The following is a 20,335-nucleotide window of genomic DNA, read 5'->3' on the forward strand; positions in this document are numbered from 1 at the left end:
ATAGGAGGATATTTTTAAAATTCAAATGAATTTCTGTTTTCTTTGTTTTGCTTATATGCTAACTAAGGTTTAAAATGAAATTATAAGAGTTTCACCTTAAAGCATTTTAAAATTTACCTAACTTGGAATTAGAGAATGGGAAAGTGGTCAGTTAAATTAGTTCAGTATCTGAATTATGAGGTATTACAAAGAAATGCAGTTTTAATATTTTCAAGTGGATAGAGAAATACCAAATAAAAATGCAAAGTATAGGTTACAGGATTTTATTAATAAAGATTATTTATAGTTAGTAGGATTCATTTTTATTTTTGTTTATACATTTTAAAGTTTTATGCTCATTTATTGAACAAATATTGCTAAATATCTCCTGTGTACTCAGTTAATCACCTTGCTTACAGTGTGGAGAATTGATTAAATGTGGACAAACTGGAGGCTGGGAGAAAGTTGATGAGTTGTTTGTTTTAATGCAGGTGAGAGATTATTGTGGCCTGAACTGATATATTCAGACTTTGTCCTGGATTAATGTATTCTGGATTTTACTGTCTTCCTTAATTAACTGTTTTGTCTTGCAACATTTAATGTAATTTTGAATTAACTTGATCCTTTTATGACTTGCTTTTAAACACTCTGTTAGGGGTAGTCTAGATAGTCTTCTCTCTAGAGCAGCGGTTCTCAACCTGTGGGTCGCGACCCATTTGGGGGTCGAACGACCCTTTCACAAGGCTCGCCTAAGACCATCGGAAAACACATATATAATTACATGTTGTTTTTGTGATTAATCACTATGCTTTAATTATGTTCAATTTGTAAGAATGAAAATACATCCTGCATATCAGATATTTACATTACGATTCATAACAGTAGCAAAATTACAGTTATGAAGTAGCAACGAAAATAATTTTATGGCTGGGGGTCACCACAACATGAGGAACTGTATTAAAGGGCCGCAGCATTAGGAAGATTAAGAACCACTGCTCTAGAGCTACTGGTGGATGAGCTCTACCCCTAAGACTTGGCCTTTCTAGTACCAGTATTTCTACTAAGTGCCTCTTATATTCTCTTCACTTTGGAACTTAAATTTTTCCCAGCCCAATGTGAATTAAGGTAGTTGCTTAAATCATAGCTCTGTGGTAATTGTTTTGTCCTCAGTAGTTGTTCTTTGTCTGACATTGTGGAGTCTTGCCCTGTGCATGCACACTTTTTGACCAAAGACTCAAGGAGACGCCTATCAGATACTGCTGCCCTTCTGGCTAGCTTCCTTCTCTATGTTATTCTGCTTTGCACATTTCCACTGTCTTTAGGAGTCTCATACATTGATCTTTCTTTTGAGTTCTGCAAGTCTGTTGTTTTCTGTTTGGGTTTCCCCTCCGTGCATCACGTTTTGGATAGCAGGTCTGGGCCATCACCGTGTTTGTTTCTTTTCCTTAAGGGTCAGAGTCCTATGATGCTTGTTTTTCAATTTCTGAAAACAAGTATTTTAATCATTTTGTCTAATTTTAAAATAGTTTGACAGGAGGACCAATTTTCTATCTATTATGGTCATACCGTATTGCTTTTGAAGGGAGTGAGAAATAAATAGGAAACTCGTTGAAGCATTTAAAGCAGATTAGTGTCATGATTTGTTGATGCTTTATCAAGATTACCTCAATACTCTCTTGAAAATGGACAGAGCAATTGGAAGAAAACTAACTAGAGACCATTATAGTTATCTACGCTTAAACTAGGCTAGAAATGGAGTGAAACATAAATTTAGAAAATATTTTGAACACAAAACAGGATGTGCTATGGAATTACTTGTGGGAAATGAAGATCTGGGAGGAATGAAAGGAGACATGGGTGTTTGGCTTGCGCTACTAGTAGAGTAGTGCCATATGTAACCAGATGGGGAAGACATCTCTCACTAGATTAAAGAGAATATCAAGAAGTTTTTCAAATTTTACTTAATAAATAAGTTTGAGTTCCCTGTTGGACATCTAAGGAGAAATAGCAAATGAGCAGTTGGATATGTGAGTCTTGAAATCAGAGCAGAAGGCAGGCCCAGAAATTCATTAGTATCTCAATTGAATTTTAAGCAATGTAGATTAGAGAGTTTAGATGGAAAAGAGAAAGGGGTTTAGGACTGATCCCCCAGCCACTATAGTACTTGGGGGTCTAATTTAGAAGCAAGAACATACAAAATAAACAGAAGGGACAACTGGAATGATAGAAAAAGAAGACTGTGGTGTCACAATAATTAAGAGGAAATATGTATATTGGAGGGAGTGGACTACTACTTTGAATAACTCTGAGAGTTCTAGGAAGATGAGGACAGAGCCCTAACCACTGGCTAAATGGTTAGAGCATCGGCCCACACACCAAAAACAAATCTATATGAATGCAAAAGCCTTAAGTTAGGAGCAGGACTGATGTAGTGAGGAAAAGCAAGGAGGCTAGTATGTCTGGAGACCAAGGGGGAGTAATAGTAAGAGATGAAGCCAGGCAAGTAATGGGGCCAGATCACATAAGGCCTTCTGGGCCAGCCTAAGGGCTGTCACTTTTACTGAGTGAAATGAGGTGCTTTTGATGGTGTCAAGTATGTTTGACTTCTGTTTATTTATTTAAGCAAGTAAGAGTTTATTGGCTGCAGCAAAAACATACTTTAGGCAGTGAGGCAAGGAAGGGCATAGAAGAAGCAACAGGAAAGCCTGGGCTCGGCTGCTCTGGCTCAGAAAGGGGGGAAAGGAGGCCTTGGAGACAGGTTCAGGGGGTTAACCCGGGTTAACTGCCACTGCCCATTGTTCTTTTGCTTGCAAGTCTCATGGGGTCCCTTAGAGGTTTTGGGATTTGTGTGGAAGGGGGAGGGGTGGAGGAGAGGAGGAAGGAAATAGCACAGGCATGCTTCCTGGAAGGAGAGCCTGCTGGGACCTTCATTTTCAGGGTTTTCAAGGCTGGGCATTTAGGGGCGGTCTTGGGGACAGATCAATAGAATATTCATCAGCCTTGACTTTTGTTTTAAAAAGAACACTCTAGCTGCCCTATTGTGAATAAGGAAGTCAACTTCAGGAGAAACTGTTGCTATAATCCAGGTAGTAGGTACTGGTGGCTCAGATCATTATGGCAGTGAAGCTAATAAGATGCAGTTAGTTTCTGGAGACATTTTGAAAACAGGAACAACCGGATTTCCTGATAGCTTGGATGTAGGTGTAAGAAAAAGGAGACTCCTCTAAGTTTTTGGTCTAAATAACTGGGTGGACACATACCATTAATCGTGCTGGGATAGATGAAGCAAGTTTAAAGGGGAAAAATTTGAAGGTCAGTATTGGATATATTAACAGTGTGGTATCTATTTGATATACACATGAAGATGCTAAGAAGGCAATGGTATATACAAGTATGAATTTCAGCAGGAGATAAAATTTGGGAGTTATTATTAGGTGGATTGTATTGAAAATTATGAGACTGGATGAGAACACCAAAGGAATTAGTAAATTGGAGAAGAGGACTAAGGTTTGATGCCTGCGGCACTCCAAGGAGTTAAGCCCTGTCGGTCACCTCCAAGGAGGGTGCCAGTGGGGGCCCCCTGATCGCCCTGCCAGTCACCCCGCAGATCGGCTCTGATTGCCAGCCAGCCCTACCTGTGCATGAATTCCGTGCACCAGGCTTCTATTTCAAATATAATGTAGTAAATGTTAAAGGACAGTTATATAGTATGTGGTATCCTATATAATAAAGTGGGAATATACAAATTGACTGTCACTCCACCATAAAGATGGTGGTGCCCACAGCGGAGGCCAAGTTCCCATAATGAGCCTTAACGAGCAATTAGCAGGGACCTGAGCCTGTTCCTCCCTGCCCCCCTCCCCCTGTGGGGCTTGACAGGGGACCTCAGGCCGCGCACCCCACCTGGCAGGGCTTGATGGGGAACCTCAGGCCACGCCCCCCTGCCAGGCGGGGCTTAACAGGGGATCTCAGGCTGTGTCACCCACCCGGCGGGGCTTGACAGGGGACTTCAAGGTGCGCCCCCTGCCCTGGCCCGGGCTGGGATACCTCAGGCCACTCCCCCCTCCCCGGCTCCAGGCCAGGGGACCTGAGGTTGTGCCCCCCGCCCGGCAGGGCTTGACAAGGGTGGGACTGGCTGGGTCTGTCTGGATCTAGCCCAATGGGGGGGGGGGGGGCTGGCTGGGCCTGGGTCTTGTGCGATTTTGAGGTGCATGTGGGTGGGTGGGGACTTTACTCTGGGTCCTGTGGTGCACCCCAGACTCTGATAGGAGGAAGATTTTCATATACATTTTACTAATTTTCTTTCATCTCTGACACTTCTATTATAGAGAAAGGGTAAATAGCAATATTAAAATATTTCCTCTAATTAATTACCTTTTAATGTGCATACATTTTGTGCACTGAGCCACTAGACCAGTGTTGGCGAACCTATGACATAGGTGTCACAGGTGACACGCGAACTCATTTTTTTGGTTGATTTTTTTTTTTGTTAAATGCCATTTAAATATATAAAATAAATATCAAAAATATAAATCTTTGTTTTACTATGGTTGCAAATATCAAAAATTTCTATATGTGACATGGCACCAGAGTTAAATTAGGGTTTTTCAAAATGCTGACACGCTGAGCTCAAAAGGTTCTCCATCACTGCACTAGACTATACTAATAAAAGCCTAGGTGACTGTCATGCCCTCGCATCATCACAAGATGGCCACGCCCACATCATCACAAGATGGGCGCTACAAGATGGCCACACCCCATGTCGTCATAAGATCGCAACACCTCCACATTGTCACAAGATGGCCACCACAAGATGGCCATCACAAAGATGGCCACCCCCATGTCACCACAAGATGGCCCCTGTAAGATGGCCGGCAGGGGAGGGCAGTTGGGCGCAACTGGGCCGGCAGGAGAGGCCAGTTGGGGGTGACCGGGCCAGCAGGGTTGGACAATTGGGGACAATTGGGCCGGCAAGGGGAGGCAGTTAGGTGGGGACCAGGCCGGCAGGGAAGCGGTTAGGGGGCAATCAGGCTGGCAGGTAGGTGAGCGATTAGGAGCCAGCAGTCCCGGATTGTGAGAGGGATGTCTGACTGCTGGTTTAGGCCCGATCCCATAGGGGACATCTCCCAAGGGGTCCAGATTGGAGAGGGTGCAGGCTGGGCTGAGGGATACCCTTTCAGTGCATGAATTTCGTGCACTGGGCCTGTAGTGAGAAATAAGAGGAAGTGCACATAATTCAGCACAGGAGTAGGAAGGGGTTAAAAGATTCCTCTTTACCTAATTCTTGAAAGTTTAGTAGCCATTTGTTATTCATTCATTCCACATTCATTGTTTAAATATCTGTTAAGTACTTATCAGTGTATCAGCTACTGTTGTAGGCACTCTGGATTCATCAGTGAATGAAACAGGGACCCTGGCCCTTGGGGAGCTTACATTCTTATAGCGGGAAATAGATAATAAACACATAACAAGTAAACAAATTACATAATGTGCTAGAGAGGATAAATGCTATAGCAAAAAGGAAAAGTAGAGTAAGGTAAAGGGGAAAGGACATGTGGGTTCTTATATTAGTTTTCAAATAGGGTAGGCTGCACTGAGAACATTAAACATTAATGTTTTTATGGAAGATTTCAAACCTATACAAAAGTAGTGAGAATAGTATAATGAATCTCAATATGCTTATCATTCAGATATTCCAGTTACCCAAATTTTGCCACACTTGCTTCCTTTTTAAAAATTTTTTTTCTTCACCAAGATTTTAAAGCAAATTCCTAAAAGGATGTAATTACCTCTGTAGACTTCAGTACGTATCTATAAAACATATGGACATCATCTTGCATAACCACAATGCGATTATCACAACTAATAAACCTAAAAACAATAGAAGAGACATTTGAGCCAAGACTTGAAGGACAGGAAAGAGTTTAGGCAACAAGAACATCTGATGTAACTGGAGAATGCCTAGCATATTTGAGGGATAGTAAGGAGTCCTAGTATGGCTTAAGCATAGTAACTGAGCGAAATGGTAAGAGATGGGGTCTGAAAGGACTGTGGCTTTACTTTGAGTCAGATGGGGAGGCATGACAGGGTTTTGAGCAAAGGAGTACCAAGATCAAATTTATGTTTAAAAGGGATGCTCTAAGTGCTCTGTTGAGAATAGACTGTAGGGAAGCGAGATAAAGAGTGAGAGCCTGATTGTTGTTGGATTAAAAGGTATATTTTTGTTAGTGGCTCACTCCAAGTAGTAGCAGTGGAGATGGCAAGAAGTGCTTGGATTTTGGATATATTTTGAAGACAGAGTTAACTGGATTTCCTGACTGGCTGTGGCTTGAAAGAAAAAAAGAAGGCATTAAAAAGATTCATTGGTTTTTGACCTGAGTAACTGGAAGGATGGAACAGGTTTTTGGAGCATCACCAAGAGTTTAATCTTGGGTATGTAGAGTTGAGGTAGTTGCTAAACATACAAGTGGGATACCTAATTGAATATTTAAGACTGGAGTTAGGGAGAGAGGTAGCAGAAAGGGTAGTGTGTGTTAACAGTGGTTTTTGTCATTATCAGCAGCCAGATGGGTAGCGTGGATGTTCAGAAATTATTGGTATTTCAACTGTTGACTGTTCATAATTTAGAACTTCTGTCATTTAATTACGACTACTCTTTCAGCAATAGATAGCTCAATGAAGTTTGCATTTCTGTTTTCTGTTTCTCTCAAACCATTCTTCCTGTTCAGGCAAGAATGAATAAATTAGGTGAAAGGTATAATTAAAGTATACATTTCTTTTTATTATGGCTAAGCACTCTCAGTTGGAAAGTATTCATCTGGGTATTCTTTGGGGAACACTAGAGTCTGTCCCAGAATACTTTGGAAGTACTGACAAACTCAGAGACATTCTCAAAATATGACAAAATATTTTGAGGTGTTCTGGTTACTTCAGGGTGGGTAATCCTTGGAGACCCTAATTGTGATATTACTACCATCACTTCCTTCCTTCCAGAATCTGAACTCACTAAAATTTGGATTAAAAAATAGCCATGTTTTCCTGATATTTTCTAAACATGAACTACTTATGAAACTTGTTCAGCAGTCTTATCTTTTTCTTTCTATTTGTAGCCCCACTGGAGAGAGATTTTCATCATTGGTAGCCAGGTGGTTGCTACTCTGGGGGGTGGATCTTATGGAAAGCATGTTATCAACACTAGTGCTTATGCAATGTAGATTGATTGTGACTGCTTTTATTTCTCCTTTTAAATAGGGAATATTTCGAATCCCCTTTTTGGATCATTTGGAGTTCTGATTTTGTCTTAGAGTCATGTAGGGGATGTGTTGTAGTTTCAGCGGTTGTAGTAGCTGGGGTCTGTGAGACTAATTTTAAGTAACTGGGTGTTCAGAGATTGGAACCCTCCTATGCTTTTTTAGCCTGTATACAGTCTGTGGGTTACCTGTTTCACAGAGAAAGGTCAGGAAATAGAGAAGGATCAGGGTATTTTACACGCCTGGGAGGACCACCTTTTGTACACAGTTACTCTTTCTCCCCCCACTTACTCTTCTTTTGTTTCTCTTATATAGGAGATGCATCGGAGATTTGAGAATGCCCCTGATTCTGCCAAGACAAAAGCTCTGCAAACTGTTATTGAAATGAAGGTAAGTAAGAATCTAATAATCTTATGAGTTATTTTACACATGTAAGGGATCACACACTGTTATGTATGAGTTTTAAAAAATGGTATCCTATATAATAAAAGGGTAATATTGCTCAGCTGGTGAGACGGTTTGCAGCCGGGAAGAGCAGAACTCCCCTGGAAAGGTAAAAAAACCAGGGATTTGGGCAGGAAAGTTTGCCAGACCTCTGAGCCCAGAGAGTCGGAGGGAGACCGTGTGGCAGACAGCCGCGTCCCTTGGGACAGGCACAGCCCCTGACGAAGGAAAGGAGAACCGCGGGATTCCTGGCGCCGCCGGGGGAATTGAGAGCTGGGTTCTGTGATCACGGAGGACTGAGCCTAAAGGGGACAGCCTGAAGAGCTAACCAGACCATGCAGTCCCGGTAAGAGAAGCTTACAGAAACCAAGCCTTCCCCGTTTCCGCAGCCGGCGTTTGTTTGTTTGTTTGTTTTCACTGAATCCTGTTCATGGGACATTTCGGATACAGACACTCACCTGTGCTGAAGTGAGGGAGAGGGTGCTGAGGAGTGGAATCTGGGGAGAGACTGAGGAGAGAAGGGGGGCCGGGAGAGGTGGCAGCGAATTGAGTGCTGAGACACCCCTGAGCCCAGGACTGGGGCAGCCATTCTCTCCAGAGAGTGAGACTCCTCCCCCCAGCCCCCAGGCAAGGAGCACAGCCACACCCAGATTCCACCCTGAACAAGATCAAGGATTAAAATAACCTGATCAGTCCCTGGGAGTTAACAGGGTCTGGCCTATAGAGGGATTTTCAATCCCAGCAACAACACAGCGCTGGTAACTAACTATTACACAGCCAGCTCTGGGCAGTGAACTTCCACTGGACAGAGAGGCCCTATAGCCTCAGAGGCCAACCCCAGAACACTGCCACCCAGAGGCTGACCCACAAACTGACTCTTTGCTAAACACAAAATAAGGCAGTCTGGGAAACAAATGCAGCCTGCTTTAAAATAAGGACTGTGGTTTACAACACAGAGGAACAGTGTATCGCAGGGAAACTCAACACTTTCCTGAATACCTGGCAGGTCTAAGGCGAGCCACACTGAAGAATAGAAGAACTGAAGGACCTTCACTACTGCAATTTTTTTTTCTTTTTTCACCTTTTAACTAAGAAACCAATTTTTTTTTCTTTTTTTTCCTGCTTCTTTTTTTTTCTTTTTTCTTTTTTTTCTTCTTTTTCCATCACCTGATTTTACCCTTTTAATTACTACCTTCTTATTTTTAACCAGTATTATTACTGCTACCATTTTACCATTTTTTAAAGTGCCATTTTATTTTCTCTTTATTTTATTTTGGGATTAGTGTTCTCCATTCTATTCTCATCGTTATATTATTGGTTGTTTCTAGTTGGCATTCATCTCCAGGGAGCTGTTGCTGGAATTTGTTGGGATTAGTGGCTGTTCTATAGGAGTATTCTCCTCATATAAAAAGTCTCTTCCCCTCTTCCACTTCATTCTCTCTTTTCGCTCTTTTTTTTTTTTCTTTTCTTTTCTCGCTTTTATTTTCCCCCCTCCTTTTTCCCAATTTCATTTTTGCACTCCCTTTTTTTGGTCCCTTCTTTTCTTTTCTTTTTTTTCTTTTATCTTTTTCTCTTCCTTCTTCCTTATCCCCTAATTCTCTTAATTCGGGTGGTCACCTTTATTTGGGGTTATTAATATCATGAATATATTTGTGTATAGTGCCTGGTACGTGGTGCCTTGTTGTGTTGTATTTTGTGCCTTTAAATCAACGCAGCAGATCCAAGCAATAGCAACCTCCTGAGCACCACACACTCTGCTGAGGAACAGCAGCTGTACGTGAAACCTCACCCCACCAGCCAGAAGAGCCACCACAGCTGTGAACAGCACCCACCAGAGGAGCTGCTACCAACTGAAGAGCAGCTGCTACCGCAACCGCCCGAAGAGCAACCACAGACCAAGGAGTCACTGCCACCAAGGGAGCAACCACTGAACGACTCAACGTCTAGATATGTCAGTGAGATCAAACATGGGTAGACAAAGAATCCCCCAAAGGAAAGAGAAGGAGGACTCTCCAGAAAAGCAGCTAAGTAATACAGAGGCATGCAACATGACAGAAAAAGAATTCAGAATAAGGGTCCTAGAGTGCATAAACCGGATGGAGGAAAAAATCGACAACCTCTGCAAGAAGCAAGAAGAAACAGATGAAAAAAATCGATAACATATGGAAGAAGCTAGAAGAAACAGATGAAAAAATCAACAACTTAAGTAAGACCCAAGAAGAAATGAAGAGTGATATAGCTGCAATGAAAAACTCCATTGAAAGTATCAACAGTAGACTAGGAGAAGCGGAGGACCGAATTAGTGAATTAGAAGACAAGGAAGCAAAACACCCAAAATGTACTGCAATTGGAGAAAAAAATTAAAAGACAGGAGGAGAGCCTAAGGGACCTTTGGGACAACATGAAACGAAACAACATACGAATAATAGGGGTACCAGAACAACAGAAGGATGAACAAGGATTAGAAAACCTATTAGAAGAAATAATATCAGAAAACTTCCCTGAGGTGGGGAAGAAAGAAGTCACACAAGCCCAGAGAGTCCCAAACAAGGTGAACCCGAAAAGACCCACACCAAGACACATCATAATTACCATGGCAAATGTTCAGGACAAAGAGAGAATCTTACAGGCTGCAAGAGAGAGACGGAAAGTTACATACAAGGGATCTCCCATTAGATTGTCAAATGATTTCTCAACAGAAACACATCAGGCCAGAAAAGAATGGACAGAAATTTACAAAGTGATGCAAAGCAAAGGACTGAATCCAAGAATACTCTATCCAGCAAGGCTATCATTCAAAATGGAAGGGGAAATAAGAAGCTTCAGAGGCAAAATAAGGCTAAGGGAGTTTATCACCACCAAGCCAGCAATGCAAGGAATGCTAAAGGGACTGGTATAAAAATAAGAAATAAAAAGCTCAGAAAGAAAACAGCCACACAAAAAAAGAAATGGCTACAAACAAGTACCTTTCAGTAATAACTTTAAACGTAAACGGACTAAATGCTCCAAACAAAAGACATCGAGTGGCTGAATGGATAAAAAAACATGACCCATACATCTGCTGTCTACAAGAAACCCACCTCATTAGAAGGGACTCACACAGACTGAAAGTGAAAGGATGGAAAAATATCTTTCAGGCAAATGGAAAGGAAAAGAAAGCTGGGGTAGCAATACTTATATCGGACAAAATAGACCTCAAAGTGAAGGCCATAACAAGATATAAGGAAGGCCACTTCATAATACTAAAGGGATCAATACAACAAGAAGATATAACCCTGGTAAACATATATGCACCCAATGCAGGAGCACCCGAATTCATAAAAAAACTCCTGGAAGATATGAAAGGAGAGATCGACAACAATACAATCATAGTAGGGGACTTTAATACACCACTGACAGCACTGGATAAGTCCTATAGACAAACAACCAGCAAAGATACAGCAATCCTAAATGACTCACTAGATCAGATGGACTTCATAGACATCTTCAGAACACTTCACCCCAATGCCACGGAATATACATTCTACTCAAGTGCTCATAACACATATTCAAAAATAGACCATATATTGGGTCACAAGCAAAGTATCCCCAAATTCAAGAAGATTGAAATCATAAAAAGCGTCTTCGCAGACTACGATGGTATAATATTAGAAATAAACTACAATAAAAACAAACCAAAATACTCAAACACCTGGAAGCTGAATAGCATGCTATTAAATATTGATTGGGTTACCAATGAAATCAAAGAAGAAATTCAAAACATCCTGGAAACTAATGACAATGACAACACAACAATCCAAAACCTATGGGACACAATGAAAGCAGTCCTGAGAGGGAACTTTATAGCTCTACAGGCCTATCTCAAAAAACAAGAAAAAATGGTAGTAAATCATGTAACTCTACAACTCAAAGATTTAGAAAGAGAGCAACAAGAAAACCCCAGAGTGAGCAGAAGGAAGGAGATAATAAAGATGAGAGCAGAAATAAATGACATAGAGACCAAAAAAACAATACAGAAAATCAATGAAACCAAGAGCTGGTTCTTTGAAAGGATAAACAAGATTGACAAACCCTTAGCCAGACTCACCAAGAAGCTAAGAGAGAGGACCCAAATAAACAAAATCAGAAACGATAGAGGCGAAATAACAACAGACCCCACAGAAATACAAATGATTGTTAAAAAATACTATGGACAGCTCTACTCCAACAAACTAGACAACATGGAGGAAATGGACAAATTCCTAGAAAAATACAACATTCCAAAACTCAATCAGGAGGAATCTAAAAATCTCAACCGGCCAATAACTATGGAAGAAATTGAAGCAGTCATCAAAAAGCTTCCAGAAAACAAAAGCCCAGGACCAGACGGCTTCACAGGGGAGTTTTACCAAACATTCAAGGAAGAACTAAAACCTATCCTCCTCAGACTACTACAAAAAATTCAAGAGGAAGGAACACTTCCAAGCTCATTCTATGAAGCCAGCATCACCCTAATACCAAAACCAGGCAAAGACAACACAATGAAAGAGAATTACAGGCCAATATCCCTCATGAACATAGATGCCAAAACCCTCAACAAAATCTTAGCAAATCGGATCCAGCAGTACATCAGAAAGATCATACACCATGACCAAGTAGGATTTATCCCAGGGATGCAAGGATGGTACAATATCAGCATATCAATAAACATGATACATCACATAAACAAATTGAAAGAAAAAAACCACATGGTCATATCCATTGATGCAGAAAAAGCATTTGACAAAATCCAACAGCCATTTTTGATAAAAACTCTCAGCAAGGTGGGAGTAGAAGGATCATACCTCAACATAATAAAAGCCATATATGACAGGCCCACAGCCAACATCATACTCAATGGACAAAAACTAACACCATTTCCCCTAAGAACAGGAACAAGACAGGGATGCCCACTCTCTCCACTCCTGTTCAACATAGTACTGGAAGTGTTAGCCATTGCAATTCGGCAAGAAGAAGAAATAAAAGGCATCCAAATTGGAAAAGAGGAAGTAAAACTGTCCTTATTTGCAGACGACATGATATTATACATACAAAACCCTAGAGACTCCATCAAAAAGCTACTAGACTTAATACATGAATTTGGCAATGTAGCAGGATACAAAATTAACCCCAAGAAATCTGAGGCATTTCTATACACCAATAGTGAACTTTCAGAAAGAGAGATTATAAAAACAATCCCGTTTACCATTGCACCAAAAAAATTAAGCTACCTAGGAATAAACTTAACTAAAGAGGTAAAAGACCTCTACTCAGAAAACTACAGGACGTTGAAAAAAGAGATAGAGGAAGACATAAACAGATGGAAGAACATACCGTGTTCATGGATTGGTAGAATCAACATAATTAAAATGTCCATACTACCCAAAGCAATCTATAAATTCAACGCACTTCCCATTAAAATACCAACGGCATACTTCAGAGATCTAGAACGAACTCTCCAAAAATTCATCTCGAATAAAAAAGACCCCGAATTGCTGCAGCAATCCTGAAAAAGAACAAAGTAGGTGGGATCTCAATCCCAGATATCAAGTTGTATTACAAAGCCACTGTTCTCAAAACTGCCTGGTACTGGCACAAGAATAGGCATATAGATCAATGGAATAGAATAGAGAGCCCAGAAATCGGCCCTAACCAATACGCTCAATTAATATTTGACAAAGGAGGCCAGAACATACAATGGAGCCAAGATAGTCTCTTCAATAAATGGTGTTGGGAAAATTGGACAGATATATGCAAGAAAATGAAACTAGACGACCAACTTACACCATACACAAAAATAAACTCAAAATGGATAAAGGACTTAAATGTATGATAGGAAACCATAAAAATACTAGAAGAATCCAAAGGCCACAAAATCTCAGACATATGCCGAAGCAATTTCTTCACTGATACAGCTCCTAGCGCAATTGAAACTAAAGAAAAAATGAACAAATGGGACCACATCAAAATAAAAAGCTTCTGCACAGCAAAAGAAACCATCAACAAAACAACGAGAAAACCCACTGTGTGGGAAAACATATTTGCCAATGTCATATCTGATAAGGGCCTAATCTCCAAAATTTTTAGGGAACTCATACAACTTAACAAAAGGAAGATAAACGATCCAATCAAAAAATGGGCAAAGGACCTAGATAGACACCTTTCAAAAGAGGACATTCAGAAAGCCAAGAGACATATGAAAACATGCTCAAAGTCGCTAATCATCTGAGAGATGTAAATCAAAACAACAATGAGGTACCATCTCACACCTGTCAGACTGGCTATCATTAACAAATCAACAAACGACAAGTGCTGGATAGGATGTGGAGAGAAAGGAACACTTGTGCAGTGCTGGTGGGAATGCAGACTGGTGCAGCCACTATGGAAGACAGTATGGAGTTTCCTTAAAAAACTGAAAATGGAACTCCCATTTGACCCTGTGATCCCACTTCTAGGAATATATCCCAAGAAACCAGAAACACCAATCAGAAAGGATATATGCACCCCTATGTTCATAGCAGCACAATTCACCATAGCTAAGATCTGGAAACAACCTAAGTGCCCATCAGTAGATGAATGGATTAGAAAACTGTGGTACATCTACACGATGGAATACTATGCTGCTGTAAAAAGGAAGGAACTCTTACCATTTGCAACGTCATGGATGGAACTGGAGAGCATTATGCTAAGTGAAATAAGCCAGTCAATGAAGGAAAAATACCACATGATCTCACTCATTCATGGATAATAGAGACCATTATAAACTTTTGAACAATAATAGATACAGAAGCAGAGCTGCCTCAAACAGATTGTCAAACTGCAGCGGGAAGGCCGGGGAGGGTTGGGGGGCAGGAGGTAGGGGGGTAAGAGATCAACTAAAGGACTTGTATGCATGCATATAAGCATAACCAATGGACATAAGACACTGGGGGATAGGGGAGGCTAGGGGACTGTCTAGGGCGGGGGGATAAAATGGACACATATGTAATACCCTTTGTAATACTTTAAGCAATAAATAAAAAAAAAAGTACAGTACCTAAGAACTTGTATGCATGTATGCATAACCCATGGACACAGACAATAGGATGGTGAAGGCCTGGGGCAGGGGGCGGTGGTGGGCTATAAGAGGTCAATGGGGGGAAAAAGGGGACATATGTAATACTTTCAATGATAAAGATTAGAAAAAAATAAAAAAAAATAAAAAATGGTATCCTATATAATAAAAGGGTAATATGCAAATTGACCCCAATGGTGGAACGACCAGGTATGACTGGTCACTATGACGTGCACTGACCACCAGGGGGCAGATGCTCAACACCGGAGCTGCCCCTGGTGGTCAGTGCGCTCCCACAGGGGGAACTCTGTTCAGCCACATCCCGGGCTAATGGCTGTGAGCGCAGCAGCAGTGGCGGGAGCCTCTCCTGCTTCCTCGGCAATGCTAAGGATGTCCGAGTGTTCCTGGGCTGCCAGAGAGATGTCTGGCTGCCAACTTAGGCCTGATCCCCCGGGCAGCGGTCCTAAGCTGGCAGGTGGACAGCTCCCAAGGGCTCTGGGCTGCGAGAGGATGCAGGCCAGGCTGAGGGACCTTCTCCCCCCCAATGCACGAATTTTTGTGCACCGGGCCTCTAGTGTAATAATATTTTACTCATTTTGTAAATTGAAAAGAAATAATGACACTTAGTGAAAATGACACTTTAAAAGAACTTCAGTTTCAGTTCCTTTTAGTTACAGCACATAACTCAAATTGGACCAAAGGGGTTGTCCAGAATTTCTTTCAGTCAGCTATTCTCAAACCTTTGATCTCAGGACCCCTTTATACTCTTAAAATGACAGGTTCATTTCCTTCATTTCTAGAAAATGTCTGCTAAATATCAAGTCTGAATAACCATAGTTTATCTGTTGTTCTTTCTAATAAAAATAGTTTTCTATGAAAATTAGTTGCTCATTCAGCTTGGAATTCAAAGAAGCACACAAATACTGTTCCTGGGGATAGTCACAATACTTCTTACAGCAGAAGTACCTGCCTTGTTTCTTCCCATTTTATCACACAGAATATTAAAATGCTATGTGCTCAAAGCTTGAGATTTATTGAAAGTAATAAAGTAACAAGACATTAAATTAAGCAGTCTTTAAAATTTTCTTTTTTTTTTTTTCTGTGAGTGCCTGACACTGAAGAATACAATGACTACTGTGGTTTGGTGCTACTGCCCTTTGTCCTAAGGCACTTGCAATTTTGCCCACCATTGCTTTTATACCTTGATTAAAAATGTTTACACAACAGAAAAAGCAAGTAAAGTGATAGTATTATTAAGAAGATAGTTTTGACTATGCAGACTTACTGAAAGGGTCTGGAGGACACCCTCAAGGTTTCGTGGCCATACTTTGAAAACCTCTGCTTTAAATTAACAGTAGGTTGAAATCTTTAGGCTGTATGGTATGGCAGTTGGCAATGAAGAGCTTGCCTTCTGAGATAAATTCCCTGGACTCAAAATCTGGCTTTCCTTGACTGTGTGACACAGAGCAAGTTACAGAACCTCTCTATACTTCAATTTCTTTATTAATAAACTAGAGGCCCAGTGCACGAAATGTGTGCCCTGGGGGTGTGTGTCCCTCAGCCCAGCCTGCACCCTTTCACAATCCGGGACTGCTGGCTCCCAACCACTTGCCTGCCTGCCTGCCCGATTGCCCTTAACCGCTTCTGCCTGCCAGCCTGATTAACGCCTAACTGCTCCTCTGCCGGCCTGATCGCCTCCAATTGCCCTCCCCTGCAGGCCTGGTCCCCCCCAACTACCCTCCCCTACCGGCCATCTTGTGCAATGGCATGGCGGTCCATTTGCATATTACTGCTATTGTATAGGATGGTGATAGAAATAGTACCCATCCTGTAGGTTATTTTGAGGTTTAATTAGTTCAAAGAGTGAAACATTTTGAAGAGGAACTGGCTCATAGTAAACATTCAGTTACTGTAAGCTGCTGCTGCTATTATTATTTTTATTAACATGTTATTTTATAATAAAGCTAAAAGATTTCTATGGATAGGGTAATTTTCTCTCTTTCTCTAACTTTTTCATATCTCTTAAAAAGTTTGACACTGGCTGGTATGGCTCAGTGGCTGAGCATTGACCTATGAACCAGGAGGTCATGGTTCTATTCCCAGTCAGGGCACATGCCCACGTTGCAGACTCGATCCCCGGTAGGGGGCATGCAGGAGGCAACTCATGGATGATTCTCTCTCATCATTGGTATTCCTATCTCTCTCTCCCTTTCCCTTCCTCTCTGAAATCATATATATAGATAGATAGATAGATAGATAGATAGATAGATAGATATAGATATAGATATAGATATACACTGAGTGGCCAGATTATTATGACCACCTGACATTTGTAGGCAAATTACCAATAATTTCACACTGAAGTTGCTAGAGGGCCAGACCATTATAAATAGGGAAGCAGGTTGTTTATCACGACAGTAGAAGTGGTTTTTTCCTGAAGATATGGGTAAACAACACGATTTAACAGCCTTTGAACATGGGATGATCATTGGTGCTCGGAGCCATGGAGCGAGTATCAGCAAAACAGCCGAAGGCCTGTTCGAACACCTTTGCTGTCTGCAGTTACCAAGATAAAACGTCTCCAATTTGCGCTGGAACACAAGGATTGGACAGTTGAGCATTGGAAAAAAGTCATGTGGTCCCATGAATCACATTTCCAGTTGCATCATGCAGATGGCAGAGTGAGAATTTGGCGGAAACAGCATGAAAGCATGCACCCCACATGCATGAATACAACACTTCAAGCTGGTGGGGGCAGTGTTATGGTTTGGGGCATGTTTCCTGGCATGATTTGGGCCCTTTAATCCGTGTGGATCAACGTCTGAATAGCACAACATACCTAAGTATTGTTGCTGATTAAGTTCATCCTATCATGTTGATGGCGTATCCCAATGGAGATGGCTTCTTCCATCAAGACAGTGCGCCATGCCATGGTGCTCGTATTGTGCAGGAGTGGTTTCAGGAACATGAGGGAGACTTTACCTTGCTTAGGTGGCCCCCACAATCACCAGATCTCAATCCAATTGAGCATTTGTGGGATGAAGTTAAAAGAGCCAACAGGCAGCTGGTTCCACAACCATCAAATCTCACAGAACTGAACAGTGCTATTCATCAGGCATGGTGTCAGATTCCTCGCATCACCTTTCAGCATCTTGTGGCGTCAATGCCCAGAAGAATCGCTGCAGTATTGAAGTTAAAAGGTGGCCCAACGAAATATGATGGGGCAAAAGGTGGCTCAACAAAGTACTGATGGGGTGGTCATAATAATCTGGCCACTCAGTGTCTGTCTGTTTGTCTGTCTATCTATCTATCTATCTATCTATCTATCTATCTATCTATCTATCTATAGTTTATATACCTATATATGTTTATATATCTATATTTATACATATTTATATACCTTTAAATAAATGTTGACACTATATTTTGCATTGTGGACCTTCATTTATTATTTGTTGATATGAAAAGAGTATTTAGTTTTTGGTACATAAATAGTTTTCTATAAATAGATGCTTCTCAAATACAGTTATAAGAAGTGTTCTCTTAATTTGTATGATTTCTTCTTAAAACTTTGTTTATATTGTGTACATCTTTATTCTCAATGGGGAAAGGATTTACCAATTCCAAATTAGTAGATTCTGGATTTTTTATAGTTAGACAATTAGTAGTCCTGAACATAATCTTGTAAAGAACCTTTAGAAAGGTTTAAATGAATGTTCACATTTCCCACGGGTTTATTTATACATGTTATTTCCTGATCCCTGTTAAAACCTAAGACTAAAACGCACGAATGTACTACATTCACAAAATTATTTTACTTACATTTTGACAAACTGGGGAAGTATAATGGTATTAATTGTTAGTGGATCTATTTTAAATCCCGTTAATCTTTAGCCATTCTGCTTCAAGACAGGAGATTCTGAGATTCTGGTGACTCAGTTGGACATTATGCTGAAATCACAACTGAAATAGTTAAGTTGCTGAGAGTGTGGCATGAGGTAGAGAGAATTATGAAGATCTAGAAGAGTCTTTGGGGAAAATGGGAAAGAAAGATAATTGATAGACAAAGAACCCAACAATCATCTTCAAGGTGATGTAATTGTCCTCCTTCTCCTTTCTCCCCCTTCTTTTTCTTCTCCCTCTTACCCCTTTCCTCCTCCCTTCTCCTACCTTTTTCCTTTGATCTTTTTCCTCTCTACAACTCATCCCTCTCATGCTTCTTCATCCCTTTTTCTCTATTTTTTTTTCTTTTTTTTCCTATAGCAGTGGAGGGGCATGGAAGAATTACTGTGTGGCCCTAGGGTTAGAGTTTTGCTGGAGAGATATAGCAATATTATTGGTGTGCAAATTGTGAGTGATGGTGAAAGAGTAATTTGGATGATGAGTCCAGGAATGTAGCCTGGATGGGAAGGAAGAGAATTTAGAATGGACTGCCAGGTTGGGAGAAAATGTAAAAGTTAGGGATGTGGAGATCTCTGTGAGGTTGAAGAACAGAAGATAATGAGAGTCATGGTGTGATAGGCCTGGGAAGAGAGTCCTGGGTAGGTAGGATCCAGAGTGTAGTACTTATAAACTGGATAGCTAAAATGGACTAGAGCAGCGGTTCTCAACCTATGGGTTGCGACCCCTTTGGCGGTCGAATGACCCTTTCACAGGGGTCGCCTAAGACCATCCTGCATATCAGATATTTACATTACGATTCATAGCAGTAGCAACATTACAGTTATGAAGTAGCAACGAAAATAATTGTATGGTTGGGTCACAACATGAGGAACTGTATTTAAAGGGCCAGAAGGTTGAGAATGACTGGACTAGAGGATGAGTTCATTGGAATCCAGGACATCAAAGAATTCAGACATCGAAATCCTAGGATGGTGGCAAGAGGCATTTGAAGGGAAGATTGGTGCCAATGTCAGGTGTCAGAGGCTTCTTAAAATGAGCAGGATTGGCCCTGGTTGGGTTGCTCAGCTGGTTGGAGCATTGTCCTGTACACCAAAAAGGTGTGGGTTTGATTCCCAGTTGGGGTGTGTATGGGAGGCAACTTATTGATGTTCCTCTTTAACATCGATGTTTCTCTTTCTCTCCCTTCCTCTCTAAACTAAATAAAAATAGCCCTAGCCAGGTTTTCTCAGTGGTTAGAATGTCAGCCAGCGACTGAAGGGTCTTGGATTCGATTCTAGTCAAGGTCATGTACCTCGGTTGCAGGCAGTTAAAGGCTCTATCACTGGTCCCGGTCCCGGTTGGGGCACGTGTGGGAGGCAACCAATTGATGTGTCTCTGTCACATTGATGTTTCTCTCTCTGTCTTCCCCTACTCTTACCCTTCCACTCTCTCTAAAAACCAATAGAAAAATATCCTCAGGTGATGATTTAAGAAATAGAAAATAAAATCAATAAAAACATATCCTTGAGAGAGATTTTAAAAAAAAAAGGCAGGAGTGACTGGGAAGTCCCTGGATGGCTGCAGTGAGGAAGGTAGTGTGAAATGGAGCTTTAAATATGAGCTTTAGATAAAGGGGAATGGCTTTGAGAAACTAGGGTGCCCACACATTTTCCTTGCTCCTTTGTGGTGCTGGAGAGAGTTCTGGAAA

At 41.1% G+C, this 20,335-nt stretch overlaps 1 protein-coding gene across 16 annotated transcripts in view; it reads left to right on the forward strand.

Annotated features, from left to right (window-relative positions):
• ERC1 (ELKS/RAB6-interacting/CAST family member 1) overlaps positions 1–20,335 on the forward strand; it is a 524,562-nt gene that overhangs the window by 99,930 nt on the left and 404,297 nt on the right. For all 16 annotated transcript variants that reach the window (XM_059683946.1, XM_059683950.1, XM_059683955.1 and 13 more), the window contains exon 4: positions 7,545–7,619. In XM_059683946.1, coding sequence (XP_059539929.1) covers positions 7,545–7,619 — 75 coding nt within the window. The remainder of the gene's footprint in view (positions 1–7,544; positions 7,620–20,335) is intronic.

The sequence above is a fragment of the Myotis daubentonii genome, chromosome 2, assembly GCF_963259705.1.
Source record: "Myotis daubentonii chromosome 2, mMyoDau2.1, whole genome shotgun sequence".
Classification (NCBI taxonomy): domain Eukaryota; kingdom Metazoa; phylum Chordata; class Mammalia; order Chiroptera; family Vespertilionidae; genus Myotis; species Myotis daubentonii.